General features: G+C 37.6%; 1 protein-coding gene across 1 annotated transcript in view; it reads left to right on the top strand.

Moving 5' to 3' along the window:
• Window positions 1–18,533, top strand: part of CFAP43 (cilia and flagella associated protein 43) — a 105,437-nt gene that overhangs the window by 46,599 nt on the left and 40,305 nt on the right. Inside the window, exons 17-21 of the mRNA XM_040624397.1 lie at window positions 1,077–1,224; window positions 1,718–1,819; window positions 2,573–2,650; window positions 14,558–14,683; window positions 18,198–18,302. Of these exons, the coding sequence (XP_040480331.1) occupies window positions 1,077–1,224; window positions 1,718–1,819; window positions 2,573–2,650; window positions 14,558–14,683; window positions 18,198–18,302 (559 nt within the window). The remainder of the gene's footprint in view (window positions 1–1,076; window positions 1,225–1,717; window positions 1,820–2,572; window positions 2,651–14,557; window positions 14,684–18,197; window positions 18,303–18,533) is intronic.

Below are 18,533 nucleotides of genomic sequence, written 5' to 3' on the forward strand. Positions count from 1 at the left end.
TGGATATCATTTGTTAACGTGCAACTTATTTCTGCAAAAGTAATATCTTGCAGTGCTTCCTGTGATTGAAACAGTAACAAAACATGGCCTTTCCCAGTGACATTGTGAAAACGTTCGATATTTGTAAGTGTTAAATATATGTGAATGGAGATTTTATGTCGTAACGGTTTTGGTAGTCACTTACTTCAGAGACTCATTTGAACACAGCACCATCATGCCCATTCTGTGAATGGGATCTGAGTAAAATATTAGCTTGTATCTCATATGGGAGTCCTAACACATCCCGTACACTAAGTGAACAAACAGCGTCTCCAGCAACGGCGAACAAGTGCTGGAACCCTCTTTATAGAAGTGAGGCCATTTCCATCCGTGGGTAAGTTAATCACGTGGACTTCGGACGCAAAACAAAGTTGATTTTGAAACCTTGGTCCAGGACTTAACTTGTGACCTTAGGCACCTAATAATACCCTCTCTAAATTGTCTATAACAATGTTATTCAAGGTGGGGTCTGCAGCAACCGTAAGCTTGTTAGAAATGCTTACTTTTGGTCCTTATCCAAACTTTCTGAATCAGAATCTCTGTGGGTGGGGCCCAGGAATCTGTTCGTAACACACCCTCATCCACGCAATGCTGATGTGCCTAAAGTTTGAGACGCCCTGGTATATTGCATGGAAGTGACACTTCCCTCAATGGCAGGTGGGGGTTGTGAGAACCAAATATGACAATGTGATTATGTATGTGAAGCAAAGCAATGCCTAGTATGTTCTAAGGCTCCACCAGAACAGTGGCTCTTCTGTGCAGTGGCCAAGGCAGGTGGGTACAGAGGACATGTAGGATCCACGGGCAGTGTGAGGAGAGGTCACCTCAGAGAGGTCAAGAGGACTGTCGTGTCTGGGAGCCTATGGAAGGGCTCACCTCTAAGAAGTAGAGTCCTAATAACTACAGGGCACTGTGGAGAATTAACCCCATATTTCTTTTTGTAGAAATGGTTAGGTATTTGGAAATAATGCTGCTAAAATGTGACTTTTTGAAATTGTGATTTTGTAGCTCGTTTCTTTTCTTTTTTATTAATATAGGCGGCTTGGAGGAAACCTAGCCAGTGACATTATCCATTATTGCCAGAAACTTTTAATTTCTCTGAGCAACACCATGGATGAGGAGAATGATTATTTAAGTATACAACAAGGAGAGTCCTTGAATTTGGAATCAAAATCTGAACACACAGTTGAGTTCCAATATAGCGTTTGTCCTTCTTTCCTCCCTCCCTCCCTTCCTTCCTTCCCCTCTTCCCTCCACCTACTCTCTCTTCCTTTCTAAATCAGATATCAGTTTTCAGTAGAAAGGAGGAATGGATGGAGCAGAAGAGCAATGGGATTTCCTTTTTTTAATTTAACTGTAAAGACCCCAAGAAGGAGGAAAAGACTGAGATCCTAAGTACGAATGGCAGGGCTGGGCTTGATAGGCAGGAGCAAAGAGTGATTTGGTGAATGTGTGACTTGTCTGATCATTTTTGCTTTCTCAGAGAAAAGTGTGGCTGATATAAGGACAGACTGGTAGGAATTAAATTATTAAAATATTACATCTTGGGTAGGCAAAATTTTTGGTATTTTTTTAAAAACGCAACAAGTGTAAAGAGATTCAAAGCAATTATATATGAAGTAGAGTGGGAGGAAAATAATTTTAATTTTAAGAAAATGTCTGTCTGTCTTCTTCTAAGATAAATGAGAATATGAAGCCAAGCACTGATTCATCACAAGAGGAATTAGTCCAAGTTGATAATATAAAGGAAATTCCCTGGATACAACAAAAAAGCCAAGAGGTATTTATAAAACATGGAAGAGGTTTGAAGTAATGCTCTGTAAGCGTGCCAAATAGATTAGTTTCCTATGAAAACCCATTGGAAAGTTAGAAAGTAGAACGAGCTACTACTTGGCAGAGCATTACGTCATACAAGTGTAAACTTTCCTGAAAGCAAACACCTTAATCTAGCCCAGCCTTTTAGATGAAGTTATTAGCTTTAGGAACAGTACTTAAGCTAAAATGAAACAGCACAAATGTGTCTAGGGGAAGCCAAAGTGAAGAATAATCAGATACTTCATGTTGGAGTCAATGTTGGGGGATGCTGCAAAGTTGATTTAAAGAAAGTGGGTGGGCCAGGAACAGGAGAAAGGACATGGTGGCTTCAGATGTGCAGGAAAGTGACAAAGCTAGCAGCTTGTGTCTCGATTTAGGTTGTTAGTCTCACTCAAGTTCCCAATAAAATAGCAGACTGGTTTCCTTTGCCAGCTATTCTCTATTTAATTTTTTTTTATTATTATTTATCTTCTTTCCGCTGGCCTTCTAAATGACATCACTGGCAAGTTGCTTCGAGGGTCCCTGACATAGCAGCAGTGGACGTAAGCTAGGCTCTGCAGTGTGGTGTTCCATGTACACTTTGTATTATTAGTCTTTACAAAATTGTTTCCAGAGAAGTGCTACCTATGTATCTATGTACCTCTGTGGGCAGGTATCTACCTGTCATATAACCATCATTTCCCTTGCTTGTTTAAGTGATACACTTGTTCCATTTCAGGCCATCAAAAATGAGGTGAAACTGTTTTCCAAGAAAAGGAAAGAGATAAAAACAGGAATCAAAGCACTTGCTAAAACTGTAAGTGTTGTGATTTCATAAACGAATACTGGCCCTCAGTCTAAAATTTCTCTTTGAGCGTTATTTTATCCAACACAGCATGAGGAGCTGTACCCATTTTTCCCTCTGCCGGTAAGCTCGGTTTTCTGAGGTGCTGTAACATGGTGGCATTTGTACCAGACCACGCTATATATGAGCAGTGGTTCTCTTTTTGGTCTTCCTGACACTGGGTCTTACTTCTTTTTTTTAGTACTTATTTTTATCAAAGTTATGTGTTTATACCTTTACAGGTTAAATAGTGAGTTATATAATTAAAAATGTTTTTAAAGCAACACCTGCCATACTTTTCTTCACTGTGATTCCTGTATGCCCAAGGTAAATGTTTTCAATTCTTTTAGCTTTTTTGTTTGAATATTTACCTCTTTCTAACTGGTCTTTTTCTTACTGTTTTTTCTTGATATTTCTATTTTGACGCTAACTGTGGGCTTCCTGGTATGGAAGATGAGTATTTAGGTTCTTTTACACCCCATCACTACAACATACACATGACTCCACACTCAGCACGCGCACCATTATAGTTACGTAAATGTTCTTCATAGCTGAGCCACATGGTATGTTATGATTACACTTCCATTTGTATAATCATATTTTTTCTGGAATTAATAATTGCCTTTGTTTTAGATTAAGCCTTTCTATGTATCTATTACCAATTCAGACTCTCTCAAAATGCTAAAAACTTCTCAATTCAGTCAAACACCTGAGGTAGTCACACCGTCAGTGGTTGGTTGGTTGGTTTTTAGGACCTCCTTTTCCATCTTCCAGCTCCAGTCTAAGGAACTAGGAACTCCTCTTATCTATCCATCTGGGAAATCCTCTCACCTGCCCCCTGAGTTGGAGCCCCTCTTTCCATGCATTTTTCTTTGGTTTCTTGACATACATCTTCCAGTAGCTTCCTAAGCAGGACTGCTGTGTTGTTCCGTGCTTGCGGACCTCATTGACCGGGTAGCCGTGCTTCTGGCATGCCGTTTACATGTAAGGCAGTGTGCGTGGTGCCTGCCCCCTTAGACTCGTACAATGCTTGGGCTCTGTTCTTGGGAAAGGGCATGTGGCAGGGATATTTTTGAAACTCGGTTTTTCTTAAAATGTCTTTATCCCACTGCCACACTCATTTGATAGCTTGCCTCAGCATTCCTTGATTTCCCCTCGGAATTTTGAAGGCTTGCTCCATCATCTTCTAGCTCTCAGTGTTTGCGTTAGAGAATCCAATACCTTTCTGATTCCCACTTCTTTCTAAGTAACCAGATTTTGTCTCTGTAAACTTACAGGATCCTGAATCCCAACTGTTAGGAAATTTCACAGTTGTGCATCTGGATAGAGTTGATGGATGCTGATACATCCCCCACCCTTTTCCACCCTGTTCTCAGCCCCAAGAGGCTGGCCTTTGTGGATGTTATCAGTGTGCTGTCTTGCCTCTGGCTTCTGGTTGGGCATAGTCAGTGAGTGGCCTCCGTGGGAGATCAGAGGTCAGAGTATTTATTCCTCCAGTGACCTCTTTGTGGTATTATGATTTGGCAGTGACAGCCAGCCCTTTCCTATAGCTACAGATCTCTCCAGCTTCCGGTAGCCACTCCCCACCTTGCCCTTCACACATAGGAGTGGTGATCGTTGTCTGTGGTTGCTAGCTTGAGATGCTTTATTATGCCTTGCTGGTTTCCTTTACCCTGACGATACTTTTGTAAAAGTCCCTCTCCCCAGTTAGCCCTTTTGAGTGTGTCACCTATTTTGTACCAGGACCCTAGTTTGTTTGCTAGTTTTTGTCTTTCTCATGTGCTAGACATTGGTGAGCACTTTCAATAAAAAACCTTTGTCCTTCAGTTCTGGGAAATGGCCTCAGATTTTTCTTTGGGAATTTCCTCCCCTTTGTTTGATTTTCCTTATTACTAATTAGGTTGAATATCTTCTCATAACTCTAAAAGACCTTCCTCTTCTGTGAATTCCTTGTTCATATCCTTTGCCTATTTTTCTATCAGGTTGTTGGTCTTTTTCCTTTTGATTGTAGAGTTCTTTATTTTAATTTTTAACTTATATTTGTGGTAATTAGGCCTAATTAAGCTGTGACAATAACTAAACTCCAAAAATATGGTGGCATTGGGATTGGAAGTTTATTTCAGGTCATTAGCTGCTCTGTTCCATGCAGTTGTTCAGAGATGCAGATGGCAGAGAGTCTGCTGGCTTCCGCACCTGGCTTCTGAGGTTGCCTTGCTTGAGCTTGTCACAGTCAGCTGGGAGGGGGAAAGAGCATAGAGGTGTTCAAGGGGAAAAACCGAGAGCTGGCTTTATTATTAGGTTGAGCTACATGAAATCACAGTTTTATATGTTTCAACCCAATATACTACAGATATTTTTGTCTTGTGTCTTAACTTTTATGATATGCCTTTTAAAATGCAGAATTTATAAGTATTGATCCAAATGTATTGATATTTATTTAGAGCTTTTTGTTCTGATTTTAAAAGGTCTTACAGAGTCTCACATACTTTTTTTCTAATACTCCTTTATTTCACCTGTAATTTATTTTCATGAATGGTATGAGGTATGGATCAAATTTATTAATTTTCAAACACTGAGGCAAGCTATCAAATGAGTGTGGCAGTAGGATAAAGACATTTTAAGAAAAACCAAGTTTCAAAAATATCTCTGCCACATTTCTCCAATGATTTGCAGTGCTTCCTCTGTCAGTCCCTGGATTCCCACGTATACAGTATTGTTCCTGGACTCTCTATTCTGAAATTGAGGATTGATCGTTTCCCAGGCCAATTCCAAACTATTTTGATAGGTATCTCTTTATAAAATATTTTTATACCTTGAAGGTAATTCTCCCTTTACTCTTCTTTTTCAAAAATAGAAAAGTGTTGGCCTTTTTTATGCACATTTATTTTTCTATTTGAATTTTAATATTGTCTTGTCAATCTCAAAGTAAAAACTCTGATTTGACTTGGAGAATACATTGTTTATCTTTGATTTGGGTAAGAATTTATTTGCTATCTCTGAGTTTACATATATATTTTTTATATATTACATAAAATATATATTAAAATGTATAATATAAATCTTTAAAATTTTTTATTTAAATTCAATTTAGTTAACACGTAGTGTATTATTAGTTTCAGGGTAGAATTGAGTGATTCATCAGTTGCATCTAACACCCAGTGCTCATTACATCGAGTGTCCTCCTTAATACCCATCACCCAGTTACCCCATCCCTCCACTCACCTCCCCTCCAGCCACCCTCAGTCTGTTTCCTATAGTTTCCTATAGTTAAGAGTTAAGAGTTTGCTTCCCTCTCTGTTTTTATCTTGTTTTATTTTTCTTTCCCTTCCCCTATGTTCAGCTGTTTTGTTTCTTAATTTCCTGAGTGAAATCATATCATAATTGTCTTTCTCTAATTTTGCTTAGAATAATACCCTCTAGTTCCATCCATTTCATTGCAAATGGCAAGATTTCATTCTTTAGATGGCTGAGTAGTATTCCATTGTACATATATACCACATCTTCTTTATCCATTTAAATGTCAATGGACATCTGGGCTCTTTCCATAATTTGGCTATTGTGGACATTGCTGCTAAAAACGTTGGGGTGCCTGTGCCCCTTGGAATAACTATTTTTGTATCCTTTGGATAAATATGTAGAAATGCGATTGCTGGGTTGTAGGGTAGTTCCATTTTTAACTTCCTAAGGAAGCTCCATACTGTTTTCCACAGTGTCTGCACCAGTTTGCATTCTCCAACAGTGTAAGAGGTTTCCCCTTTCTTTACATCCTCACCAACACCTGTTGTTTCCTGAGTTGTTAAATTTTAGCCATTCTGACTGGTGTGAAGTGGTATCTCATTGTGCTTTTGATTTGTATTTCCCTGATACTAAGTGATGTTGAGCGTTTTTTCATGTCTGTTAGCCATTTGTATGTCCTCTTTGGAGAAATGTCTGTTCATGAATTCTGCCCATTTCTCGACATTTGTTTTTTGGGTGTTGAGTTTGATAAGTTCTTTATAGATTTTGGATACTAGCCTTTTATCTGATAAGACATTTGCAAATATCTTCTCCCGTTCTGTCGGTTATCTTTTGGTTTTGTCGACTGTTTCCTTTGCTGTGGAAAAGCTTTTTATCTTGATAAGTCCAAATAGTTCATTTTTGCCTTTGTTTCCCTTGTCTTTGGAGACATGTCTAGCAAGAAGTTCTAGCCGAGGTCACAGGGGTTGCTGCCTGTGTTGTCCTCTAGGATTTTGATGGATTCCTGTCTCAAATTTAGGTCTTTCATCCATTTTGAGTTTATTTTTGTATATGGTGTAATAAAGTGGTCCAGTTTCATTCTTCTACATGTGGCTGTCCAGTTTTGCCAACACCATTTGTTGAAGAGATGGTCTTTTTTCCATTGGATAGTCTTTCCTGCCTTGTACAAGATTAGTTGACCATAGAACTGAGGATCCATTTATGGGTTCTCTATTCTGCTCCATTGATCTATGTGCCTGCTTTTGTGCCAGTACCATACTGTCTTGATGATGACAGCTTTGTAATACAGCTTGAAGTCCGGAATTGTGATTCCTCCAGCTTTGGTTTTCTTTTTCAACATTACTTTGGCTATTCAGGGTTTTTTCTTGTTCCCTACAAATTTTAGGATTGTTTGTTCCATCTCTGTGAAAAGTGCTGGTGGTATTTTGATAGGGATTGAATTGAATGTGTAGATTGCTTTGGGAAGCGTAGACATTTTAACAATGTTTATTCTTCCAATCCATGAGCATGGGAAGCCATCTGGCCCTGGACTCTTGTTTATTGGGAGATTTTTAATTATTGCTTCAATTTTCTTGCTGGTTATGGGTTCAAGTTTTCTATTTCTTCCTGTTTCAGTTTTGGTAGTTTTTATGTTTTTAGGAATGTATCCATTTCATCTAGATTGCCTAATCTGTTGGCATATAATTGCTCATAATATTCTCTTATAATTATTCAGATTTCTTCCGTGTTGGTTGTGATCTCTCCTTGTTCATTCATGATTTTTTTTATTTGGGTCCTTTCTCTTTTCTTTTTGATAAGTCTGGCTAGGGGTTTAACAATCTTATTAATTCTTTCCAAGAACCAGCTCCTAGTTTCATTGATCTGTTCTACTGTTTGTTTGTTTTAATTTCTACATCATTGATTTCTGCTCTTATCTTTATTATTTCTCTTCTCCTGCTGGATTTAGGCTTTATTTGCTGTTCTTTTTCTAGCTCTTTTGGGTGTAAGGTTAGGTTTTGTATTTGAGGCTTTTCTTGCTTCTTGAGAAAGGCTTGTATTGCTATATACTTCCCTCTTAGGGCTGCCTTTGCTGCATCCGAAAGGTTTTGAACTGTCATGTTTGCATTTTCATTTGCTTCTGTGTATTTTTTAAATTCTTTTTTAATTTCCTGACTGACCCATTCATTCCTTAGTAGGGTGTTCTTTAACCTCCATGTATTTGTGGTCCTTCCAAATTTCTTCTTGTGGTTGACTTTAAGTTTCATAGCATTGTGGTCTGAAAATATGCATGGTATGATCTCAGTCTTTTTGTACCAGTTGAAACCTGATTTGTGACCCAGTATGTGATCTATTCTGGAGAATGTTCCATGTGCACTCGAGAAGAATGTGTATTCTGATGCTTTGGGATGAACTGCTCTGAAGATATCTATTAAGTCCATCTGGTCCAGTGTGTCATTTAGAACCCTGGTTTCCCTGTTGACCTTCTGCTTAAATGATCTGTCCATTGCTGTGAGTGGGGTGAAAGTCTTCTACTATTGTATTATTATCAGTAAGTTTCTTTAATTTTTTTTATTATTTGGTTTATATATTTGGCTGCTCCCAAGTTAGGGAGCTATTGTAGGGAACAATTGTAAATATTTACAATTGTTAGATTTCATGTTGGATAGACCCCTTTATTAGGATATAGTGTCCTTCTTCATCTCTTATGACAGTCTTTGCTTTAAAATCTAGTTTGTTTGTTATAAGGATGGCTACTTCAACTTTCTTTTAATGTCCATTGGCATGATAAATTGCTCTCCACCCCCTCACTTTCAATCTGGAGGTGTCTTTGGATCTAAAATGAGTCTCTTATAAGCACAGATTGATGGGTCTTGTTTTTTTTATCCATTCTGATACCCTATGCCTTTTGATTGGAGAGTTTAGTCCATTTACATTCAGCATAATTATTGAAAGATATGATTTTAGTGCCATTATATTACCTGTAAAGTTGCTAATCCTGTAGATTGTCTCTGTTCCTTTCTGGTCTTTGTTACCTTTGGGCTCTCTCTCTTCTCAAAGTGCCCACTTTAATATTTCTTACAGGACTGGTTTAGTGTTCACAAATTCCTTTAGTTTTTGTTTGTCTTGTAAACTCTTTATCTCTTCTATTCTAAATGACAGCCTTGTGGATTAAGTATTCTTGGCTGCATATTTGCCCCGTTTAGCATGTTGAATATATAATGCCAGCCCTTTCTGGCCTGCCAGGTCTCTGTGGACAGGTCTGCTGCCAGCCATATGTGCCTACCCTTATAGGTTAAGGACCTCTTGTCCCAAGCTGTTTTCAGGATTTTCTCTTTATCTTTGTAAATTGAAAACTTCACTATAATGTGTTGAGGTATTGACCTATTTTTTTTTTAATTTGGGTTGATTTTGAAGAGAATCAAGTGCTTCTTGGACTTGAATGCCTGTTTCCTTCTCCAGATTAGGAAAATTCTCAGCTATAATTTGTTCAAATAAACCTTCTGCTGCTTTTTCCTGCTCCTCAACTTCTGAGACTCCTGTAATATGGATATTATCTCACTTACGGAATCACTGAGTTTTCTTCCCTCTTCTTTTCAGCTTCATTATTTTCCATAATTTTATCTTCTGTATCATTGATTCGCTCTTCTGATTCATTCATCCTCATTTTTATGGCCTCCACTTGACATTGCATTCAGTTACAACATTTTTATTTTCAGCCTGACTAGATTTTAGTTCTTTTATCTTTTCAGTAAGGGATTCTCTGGTGTCTTCTATGTTTTTTTCAAGCCCAGCTAGTATCTCTTATCAATTTTTATACTTCATTTCTTTTTCTTGTCTTATGCCAAGGGCTTCTAATATAATAGTGGTCATGAGAGTGGATGGACATGCTTGTCTTCTTCCTGAGCTTAATGGGAAAGTTTCTAACTTTTAAGTGTGATACTTGCCTCAGCATCTGTTAGATATGCTTTCACAAGTAAAATTCCTTTCTATCCCTTGTTACCTAAGAGTTTTTATTGTGAATTTTATTGTGAAGTTTATCAAGTACCCTGTGTTCCTCCAATAGACATTGGTAATTTTACACCAGATTCCATTTGCTAATATTTTATTTAGGATTTTTGTATCTCTATTATATTGTTTTCTTGTACTTTCTTTGTCCAGTTATATCAGGGTTATACTAGGCTTAACAAGTGACTTGAGTAGTTTTCTATTTTTTTTTTCCGCATGCTTTGGAACAGTTTATATAAAGTGCAAATTCTCTCTTTCTCTTTTTTTAAGATTTGGTTAAAAAAATGAAAAACTCACACACCGTCTGTGCCTGATTTCTGTAACAGGAGTTGATTCTTTGTTTCAAGTTTTTCTACAGTCATTAGTCTTGTCAAGTTTTCTATTTCTTTTCAAGTATAGATTTGATAAATTATATTTTCTTAGAATATTGTCTGTCTCGTCTAGATTTTAAAATAAATAAATGTATATAATATTCTAATTTCAAGTCTTTTCTGATTTTTCAAATACAGCTCTGTACTCCTAATTGTATATTTATGCCTTTTGTCTTTTTTTAATCACACTTTATAATAGCATTTCTATTTTATTAATATGGTACAGTTTTTATTGACTTGACTCTTATGATAAGAGAACATTATATATAATTTTATACCTATATGTTTGACTATTTTAGGGTTTTATCAGTTGAGAATTTTATTTGTTCTTCCCTACTTCCATCAGGTTTATTTGTCCTCATTTTGTTACTTTTTTGAGTTGAAAACTTGGTTTATTTCCTATTGTTTTTCAATGTGTGAAAGGCTATAAATATACCTCTGAGTACCACTTTGACTGTATTGCATTGATTTTGATAAGTAACTTTCTCATCTTCCCTTAGTTGTAAACATTTGCAATTCCATTTTGAACACATCAACCAAAGGGTTTCTTAGAAGAGTGTATGCATCTGTCTGTTTTCATTTTTCATATTGCCTTGTATATTATTATAGATTGTTTTGTATATCTTTCTTTTCCTAACTTTGAAGTTTATTTCACTGTGGTCAGTAAATAAAGCTTGTTGAGATCATCTTTGTAGCCTTGTATCCAGTCTCTTTTTTAACTGTCGCATGTGCATTTATAAAGACTGTTTTATTCTCTGAGGGTTTTTTTGCGGGGGGAGGCCTGATGTTCTTTAATTTCCTATTAGATCAGTCTAATTGTGTCAAGTTCTTTATATTCATATTTATGTTTTTGCTATTTGAACTGTTATTTTCTAGGATATGATTAGCAATTTGTCAATTTATCTTTGTATTTCTAGCAATATTTATGTCAGATGCCAAAATGTGCACAAGAGATCTCCTCAATAAATTATTCCTTTTATCCTTATGAAATATCTATCTTTTTCTCTTTTAATGTTCTTAATCTACATTTTGGTTTTTATATTATTTTTTTGCTATATTTCTTCTTGCTGTATTAATTTTTTTGCTATATATTTCACTTACTTATATACCTTTTTCCATTCCTTTATTTCCAACTTTCTTTTGTCTGCTAACCAATATACAGCTGGATTATTTTTTGTAAATCCTGTCTGAACTTCTTAATAGGTAAGTTTAGACACATTTACTATGATTATTGGTATGTTTAAAATTATTCCTGCCATTTTATTTTTGGCTTTCTATTTAACATATTTTCAATTTATTTCTTTTTCCCTCTTTCCTATCTTCTTGGATTGCTCATACTTTTTAAATCATTTTTCTATTTTTCTTTACTATTTTGGTAGTCATAATTCCATCTCTATTTAAAAAAAAATAACCCACATGCTTGACTTTCTATTTTTCTGCGTCATCTGGTGCCTTCCTAGTCAGTGGAAGAGCACCACAGCGCAGACAATACCTGGAATCCTAATCCCATCCTGAATGTCCTGAATCAGAATCTGTTCTTTAACAAGACCCCCAAGTGATTCGTTGGCACATCAAAGTTGGAGAAGCTCTGGTTTAGTGTATATCATACCATATTCACCCTCCAGATGAGACAAGATCTTCAGTGTGTTATTGTTGCTTTTTATTTTTTCAGCTTCCACTGTTTCCCTCACCTTCTCTCAATGATACCATTTGGAATTATAGCTCTGAATTGCTAGTTTTTAAGACTCTTAAAAACATGTAAATCTTATTTAGACTTAAGTCTTTCTACCCAACTTCCTCTGGCAGTAGTACATCCTTAATAATCCTTTCAGAGGTGTGGGTATTGGTGAACTTTCTGAGCCCCTGACTGTCTATAAATTACTCTATATCAACTCTGCACTTGAATGATGGTTTAATGACTATAGAATTACAGATTCAAGGTTTTTCTTACCCTGAAAAATTTGATCCAAAGCTATTGATCCAATGTATTCTTCCATCTAGTATTGCTAAGGTGGGTCTTCTATTAGACAGATTCTTCTACTTGGCAATATTCTTTTCCCCTTCAGAAATGTTTCGGATTTGGTTCTTATGTTTCACAGTATTTCTGTGTCTAGACCTGGGCTTGATCCATGCTGGTTATGCCCTTACACTCTTCAGTATTTATGCTGTATTATGTTTTTGAAAATTCTCCATTGTTATTTCTTTCAACAGCTGTGGCCCCCGTTCTCTTTATTCTCTCCTTCTGAAGTGTATTAGTTATAGGTCCTTCTAGATGTGTCATACAAGTGCTTTCACTTTTCTTTCACACTTTCTATCTTTTTATTTATTTTTTTGGTTATACCCAGCAGAATTCTTAACTGAGTCTTGCAGATCACTAATTATCTTCAGTTGTGTCCTCTTGCTATTCAGCCCATCTATTGAATTTTTTTCTTCAAAGATCAAACTTTTAAGTTCTATAATCTCTTGATTCTTTTTGAGACACAATATTTTGCATCCCTAGTTACTGTAAAATTCCACTCTTGTTTAATTAACTCTGTGTAACAAGTCTTCTGTTTATTGAATTTATTGTCTCTCTTTAATGGTCTTGTTGTTCCCCAACTATTAGTAGTCTATTATTATTACTGTTGTGTGCTTATCTTTAAAATTGACATGCCCCATTATAATTCCACTACACCAGTTGAACCTGCCTTGGAAGATGTGTAGGAGATCTGACTTCAGCAGGTATTCTGATCTGTTTTCAGTAAAATGAAAAGGGGTGGCTGGTGTTGGGAAGTGGCTTGGCCACCTATCTTGTGGCAGGGGGAGATGTTCTGAATTCCTTCTAGCCACTAGCACACTCCTTGTCATTGCCTTATCTCTCCCACCCAAATATTCATTCCAATTCCCTCCACTTGGCAGCAAACACCCATGTTACTACTGCTGGGCCCCCAGGGAGTTTTATCAAGTGGCAGTACATGTACGTGCAGGTTCTGCCCACTCCCTGTTTCTAATGTAGTACCCTCAACTAATCACTCTGCCAGTTACTTCTAGGTTACCCTATGCTCCTATATCTGGTATAGCTTCTACGTTTTGTTAAGTATTGTCTCGTGGGCACTTGAGACTATCATATATCATTCAGATCCATCTGATTTTCATCTTTCAGATGTTACAGATTCCGTGGTACAGAAGGATCCTTTTTTCCTCTTAATTATAGTTATAAACTTATCTATTTATTATACACTTCTTTCCTCTTAATTTTATGGATTGAGGCAGGAAAGGATGATTATAAAGCCCATTCTCAGTCAACCATTTTGAAATTGAAGTCTTTAATTTTTCTAGTATATTTTCTGATTTTTTTGGTTTTTTTGTAAGAGCTCTTTATGTATTGAAGATATTAGTACTTTGTCATATATGTTACAATGTATATCCTTTGGCCCTGAGTTTTCTGAAGTTATAAACTTTTAAAGATAATTTTTTTAAAAGATTTTATTTATTTATTTGATAGAGACAGCGAGAGAGGGAACACAAGCAGGGGAGGCGGGAGAGGGAGAAGCAGACTTCCTTGGGAGCCCAATGCAGGGCTCAATCCCAGGACCCCAGGATCATGACCTGAGCTGAAGGCAGTTGCTTAATGACTGAGCCACCCAGGCGCCCCTAAAGATACTTTTTTAAAGATAATTTTTATTTTATAAATGTTCAAAGATATATAAGAGGAGAGATGATAATAAAATAATAAATCCAATAGCCAATATCATTTCATCTATACCTTCACCCACTATTCCCTCTCCTGATCATTTTGAAGTAAATCCCAGATATTATATCATTTCATCTTGAATTATTAAGTATGTACCTCTAGAAGATAACTTTTTTTTTTTAATTTTTTTTTTTAAGTAGGCTTCACACCCAGCATGGAGCCCAACATGGAGCTTGAGCTCACAACCATGAGATCAAGACCCGGGCTGAGATCAAGGGTCAGATGCTTAACTGACTGACCCACCCAGGCACCCCAAAATAAGAACTCTTAAAACCATCAGCACACCTAAATATCAATAATTCCTCAATTTCATTCAATGAAGTGATGAATTTACACATCTTTGTTGTTGTTTTTAGATGAGTCAGGTTTTAAGGGTTAAATCTGAAAATTTAAAAGGCCACAATAAGCCCATAATCTAATGCTGTACTTGATAGTTACATTTAGATAAACAAAACATCTTTTTTTTACTGACTGCTGTCTAAAGAGACTCAGAAAAGCATGTCTATAAAGTTTAATTCTTCACTTGTCATCATTCTTTCTTATTTGAAAATTCAGGTTCTGAGTATGATGGAAGAAAATGAAACAGTAGATAATATTGCAAAATTAGACCAAAAGGAATTTGGCCTAGATCTTGAAGAACTGGAAAGGCTTCATGATGAAAATGAGGAAGAAGTGGAAAAGGTACTGAAAAATCTAATTTAAGCACCATAAAGAAATATAATGAAAGAAGTAAAAAGAAAATGGGAAGGAGAACTTTTCTAGGATAATGCGAATAAAACAAAAAACCTAGTACATATAAATGCGATGAGTCAGAGAATTATTAAACTTGGGGGCTAGGGGAAAGAAGAGTGTCTAGGCCAGCCACACATCTGATGTTTGTCTCTCTTTCATGACATTTATTCCAACCATCATCCACCATATGTTTGAACATTTTTAGAAATCCTCTCAGCCACCTTATGCCAACTTTGGACCTTCTGGTTTAGTGAGCTTGCTTGCTTGCTTTTTCTTTCTTTTTTTTTTTTTTTCTTTTTCTTTTTTTCCTTTCCTTTCCTTTCTTTTGGCTTCACACCCAGCGTGGAGCCCAGTGTGGGGCTTGAACTCATGCCACTGAGATCAACACCTGAGTTGAGATCAGGAGTTGGACACTTAACTGCCTGAGCCACCCAGATGCCACTAGCCCTTTCTTAATTACAATTGAAATCTTTCTCCCTTTATTCACTGATTTTTCTATGCTTTGAGCATCATCTACTGTATGGCCACTCTGAAAATAGAGAAGATTAGCAATTACCATGTCCCCAGTTTATCTTCTGTCATCTATGCTAGCGATCCCAGGTCCTGTGCCATGATATAACATAGTTTCAATAGTTTCATCATCATCATGCATTTTCCCTCTGGTTTCAGTATATTTGAGTATGGCATCCACAAAAGAATTCCAATTATTATCTATTTACACAGAATGTTCTTAAGCTACCTCTTTCTCAACCTGCATAGTACATTTAATTTTTTTGAGTATGCAAGTATAAAAACAGTTTTTTCTAAGCAAGAGAAGGAAATATGGTTGGATTCAAGGACATTGAAGTAGATTATAAGTGGGTAAACAACTGTATCAAAAAGAGGCTGATAATTTGATGCCTCTAGCAGAGAGGCTCCAGAACTCTCTCCTGTTAATTAATGACTGAGGTAAAGATATAGAAATGAGGCATATTTGTCAAATTAGTGAATGATGTGAGGCTGAGGATGAAAGGAAACATATTGGATAACAGAATCAGGACCAAGAGGACCTTACTAGACTGACTCAAAGAAGTAAAATCTACCTCAAGGAGGTAAAATTCATCTATCCGTTCATTCATTCTGCAACATTTATTGAACATCTATTACATGCCAGCACTATTATTGGTGCTGGGAATACAATTACTGAGACAGATAGGTCCTGCCCACATGGGGCTAATCTGGTGGAGAAGACAGACCCTAAACAAATCTCTCTGTATTTTATGATGTAAACTGAATTCTGTGATAGATGTGGGGCATCTATTTCTGTGGTCAAAGACTACTTGAAAGAGGTGACATTTCATTTGGGATTGAAAAGGAGAGGAGTTAGCTATGCAGAGAGGGGAAGAGAATGACAGGCTGAGAAAGCACCATGAATGAAGGCCCTGAGGCAGAAATGGAGTATTCCAGGAACAGAAAGGCCAGAAGAACAGGAGCACAGTGGACAGGAGAGACAGTGGAATGAGGTGGGAGCAGAGGCCAGCCCTGAAGACCTTGTACATCATGGTAAAGAATTCGGCTTTTGTCACGCTCAACAGAAAGCTATGAGAAACGATCCCATTTTCTTATTATAACAAATAGGCACCAGTTTAGGGGCCTTTTGAATGTTACTTATTTCCGATGGCTGAAACCATCCAAAAACGTAGGTTGTTGTTGTCCCGACTTGAGGAAGCTAAGGATTTGGACCTAGATTCCCTTGGCTAAGGTTTCACAACTTGGATAAGAGCCAAGCACTCCCAGTCTGCCTACCAGGCTTCGGGCTTTTCCTTTGGCCCTGGCTTCACTCGAGCCTGGAATGCCTGCTCCCATTCTGGCACCAGTTTTCCTAGCCGGCTCAGCTTAACCACTCTGCATTGAGTTTGGGTTGAGTGCCTACCCCCATCCTCACTCTAGTGTTGCTTCTCCCTCCAAGCTCACATGTGACCACTCGTCCCCACAAACCTGCTCCTCTGACCTGCTGACCTACAGACCACTGATAAACCCACCCTGATTACCCCCACTACATGCGTCTGCTCCAGATGCTCCTGCCACTTACCAAATTCCTGCATATTTCCCAGAAGCCTTCTTAATCCTCGGAGGCAGTCGTTGGTTCAGAGAAAGGCTCTTCACATGCTTGTTTCCCCAGTATTATTACCTTTTTTTGAGCTCTGGGCTTTGAAGAAATATTAGCCCCAGATTGGATGTGATAGTGAAACCAGATGGTCCAGCATAGAACAGTGTTAGCAGATGGCACCATAAACCCAGGCACATTTGGGAAGAAAATACCAGTCCTAAAGGGACCAGGCTATTAGTTAGCCCCGGTCAGGATTGCAACCATAGGGAAAAGACCAAAGCCCACTAATGACAACCTGGACACAGAAATAGGGACTGAGTCTGGAGGGATTGATCAAATAGCCTCAGCAGTGGAGAGGGGAGGGCTGGGTGGGCCAGAAATCAGGCAGATTCTGACAACTGGTAGGCCAAAACAGCTGTTTATTTAAGGAAAAAATAATTTAAAACTGTATTAGCCACTAACTCAATGGATAAAAAAGATATAAAATACAAATCAAAGCCTTTGATCAGACAATGAATAAAATAAACATGAGTGATTGAATGAACAAATAGGACATTTTCTGCTCTGGGGAATACTATTCTTAACTAGTTTGCTGATAATTCTGCCAACAAAGAACAGTTCAAAAGAGGTTTTGAAGAGGATCCTAAGGACTAAAGATTGTTGGTCCTCACTTTCATATTAGGTCTTTTAGCAAACTCCATTAAAACAAGAATTCTTAGTCACTTAAAGGTCAAGCGGTTGGCTTACTTAAGCAGATAAAACCAATTAAGGTAACATGTTTCTAACTGAGAAAAGGTCAAGTATATGATCCCCAAGAGTCATGGCACATTTATTTATGGTGAATATAAATAATAGAAGAATTAAGTGACCCCAAGACAGAGGTCACAAACTGGCATTTCAAATGTGCATTGACAAGAATTAAGCCAACATTTAGATATCTGGTAGTTTCATAAAAAATACACATTTTCAAATTTCTCTAATACAATAGGAAGACCCAGCATAGTGGGTTCGCTCCCTAGCCCTACACCAACGCGCCAGATCCGTGATAGTGTGCATTTTAGCTGTCCAGCCCACCGTGACCATGCAACTGGCCTCGTGTTTAGGACCTGCCTGCCTTTAGAGGTGTTTGTGTTGACACCCTGACCCTCAAGGAAGGGAATTACAAGCCTCCAGACTAAACTTCAGCAAAAGTCCTTGAAACAGGAAAGTGTTTCTCCCCAAGTGCATCTCAGCACAGGGCAGCTCTGAGTGGTGGGGCAAGAAGACAGCCACTAAATGTGCAGCCTTGACTGATCAGTGAATTTACAGTGCAAATTATTTTTTAAGAAGCCACATATTCATGTTTATTGTTTCCCTTCATCTACGTTCTGCAAGATAAGAAAGGACACAGAGATGCAAAACCTCGCCAAAGCCTATTTGGCTGAACTTATTAAAGAAGAATGCTGGAATTCGATGGCTGTGAAAGGTCGAGCTCTTAAGGTAACAGATATAATTCCAGGTACAACACCTTAGCTGATGAGAACTTTCATTGAAAGTCATGGCAGAAAAAATTTTTAAAGAATTTTAAGAAAATTGGGGTGCCTGGGTGGCGCAGTCGTTAAGCGTCTGCCTTCGGCTCAGGGCGTGACCCCAGTGTTCTGGGATCGAGCCCCACATCAGGCTCCTCCACTGGGAGCCTGCTTCTTCCTCTCCCATTCCCCCTGCCTGTGT

This window comes from Ursus maritimus, unplaced genomic scaffold, assembly GCF_017311325.1.
Source record: "Ursus maritimus isolate PB19 unplaced genomic scaffold, ASM1731132v1 scaffold_7, whole genome shotgun sequence".
In the NCBI taxonomy this organism is placed as follows: Eukaryota; Metazoa; Chordata; class Mammalia; order Carnivora; family Ursidae; genus Ursus; species Ursus maritimus.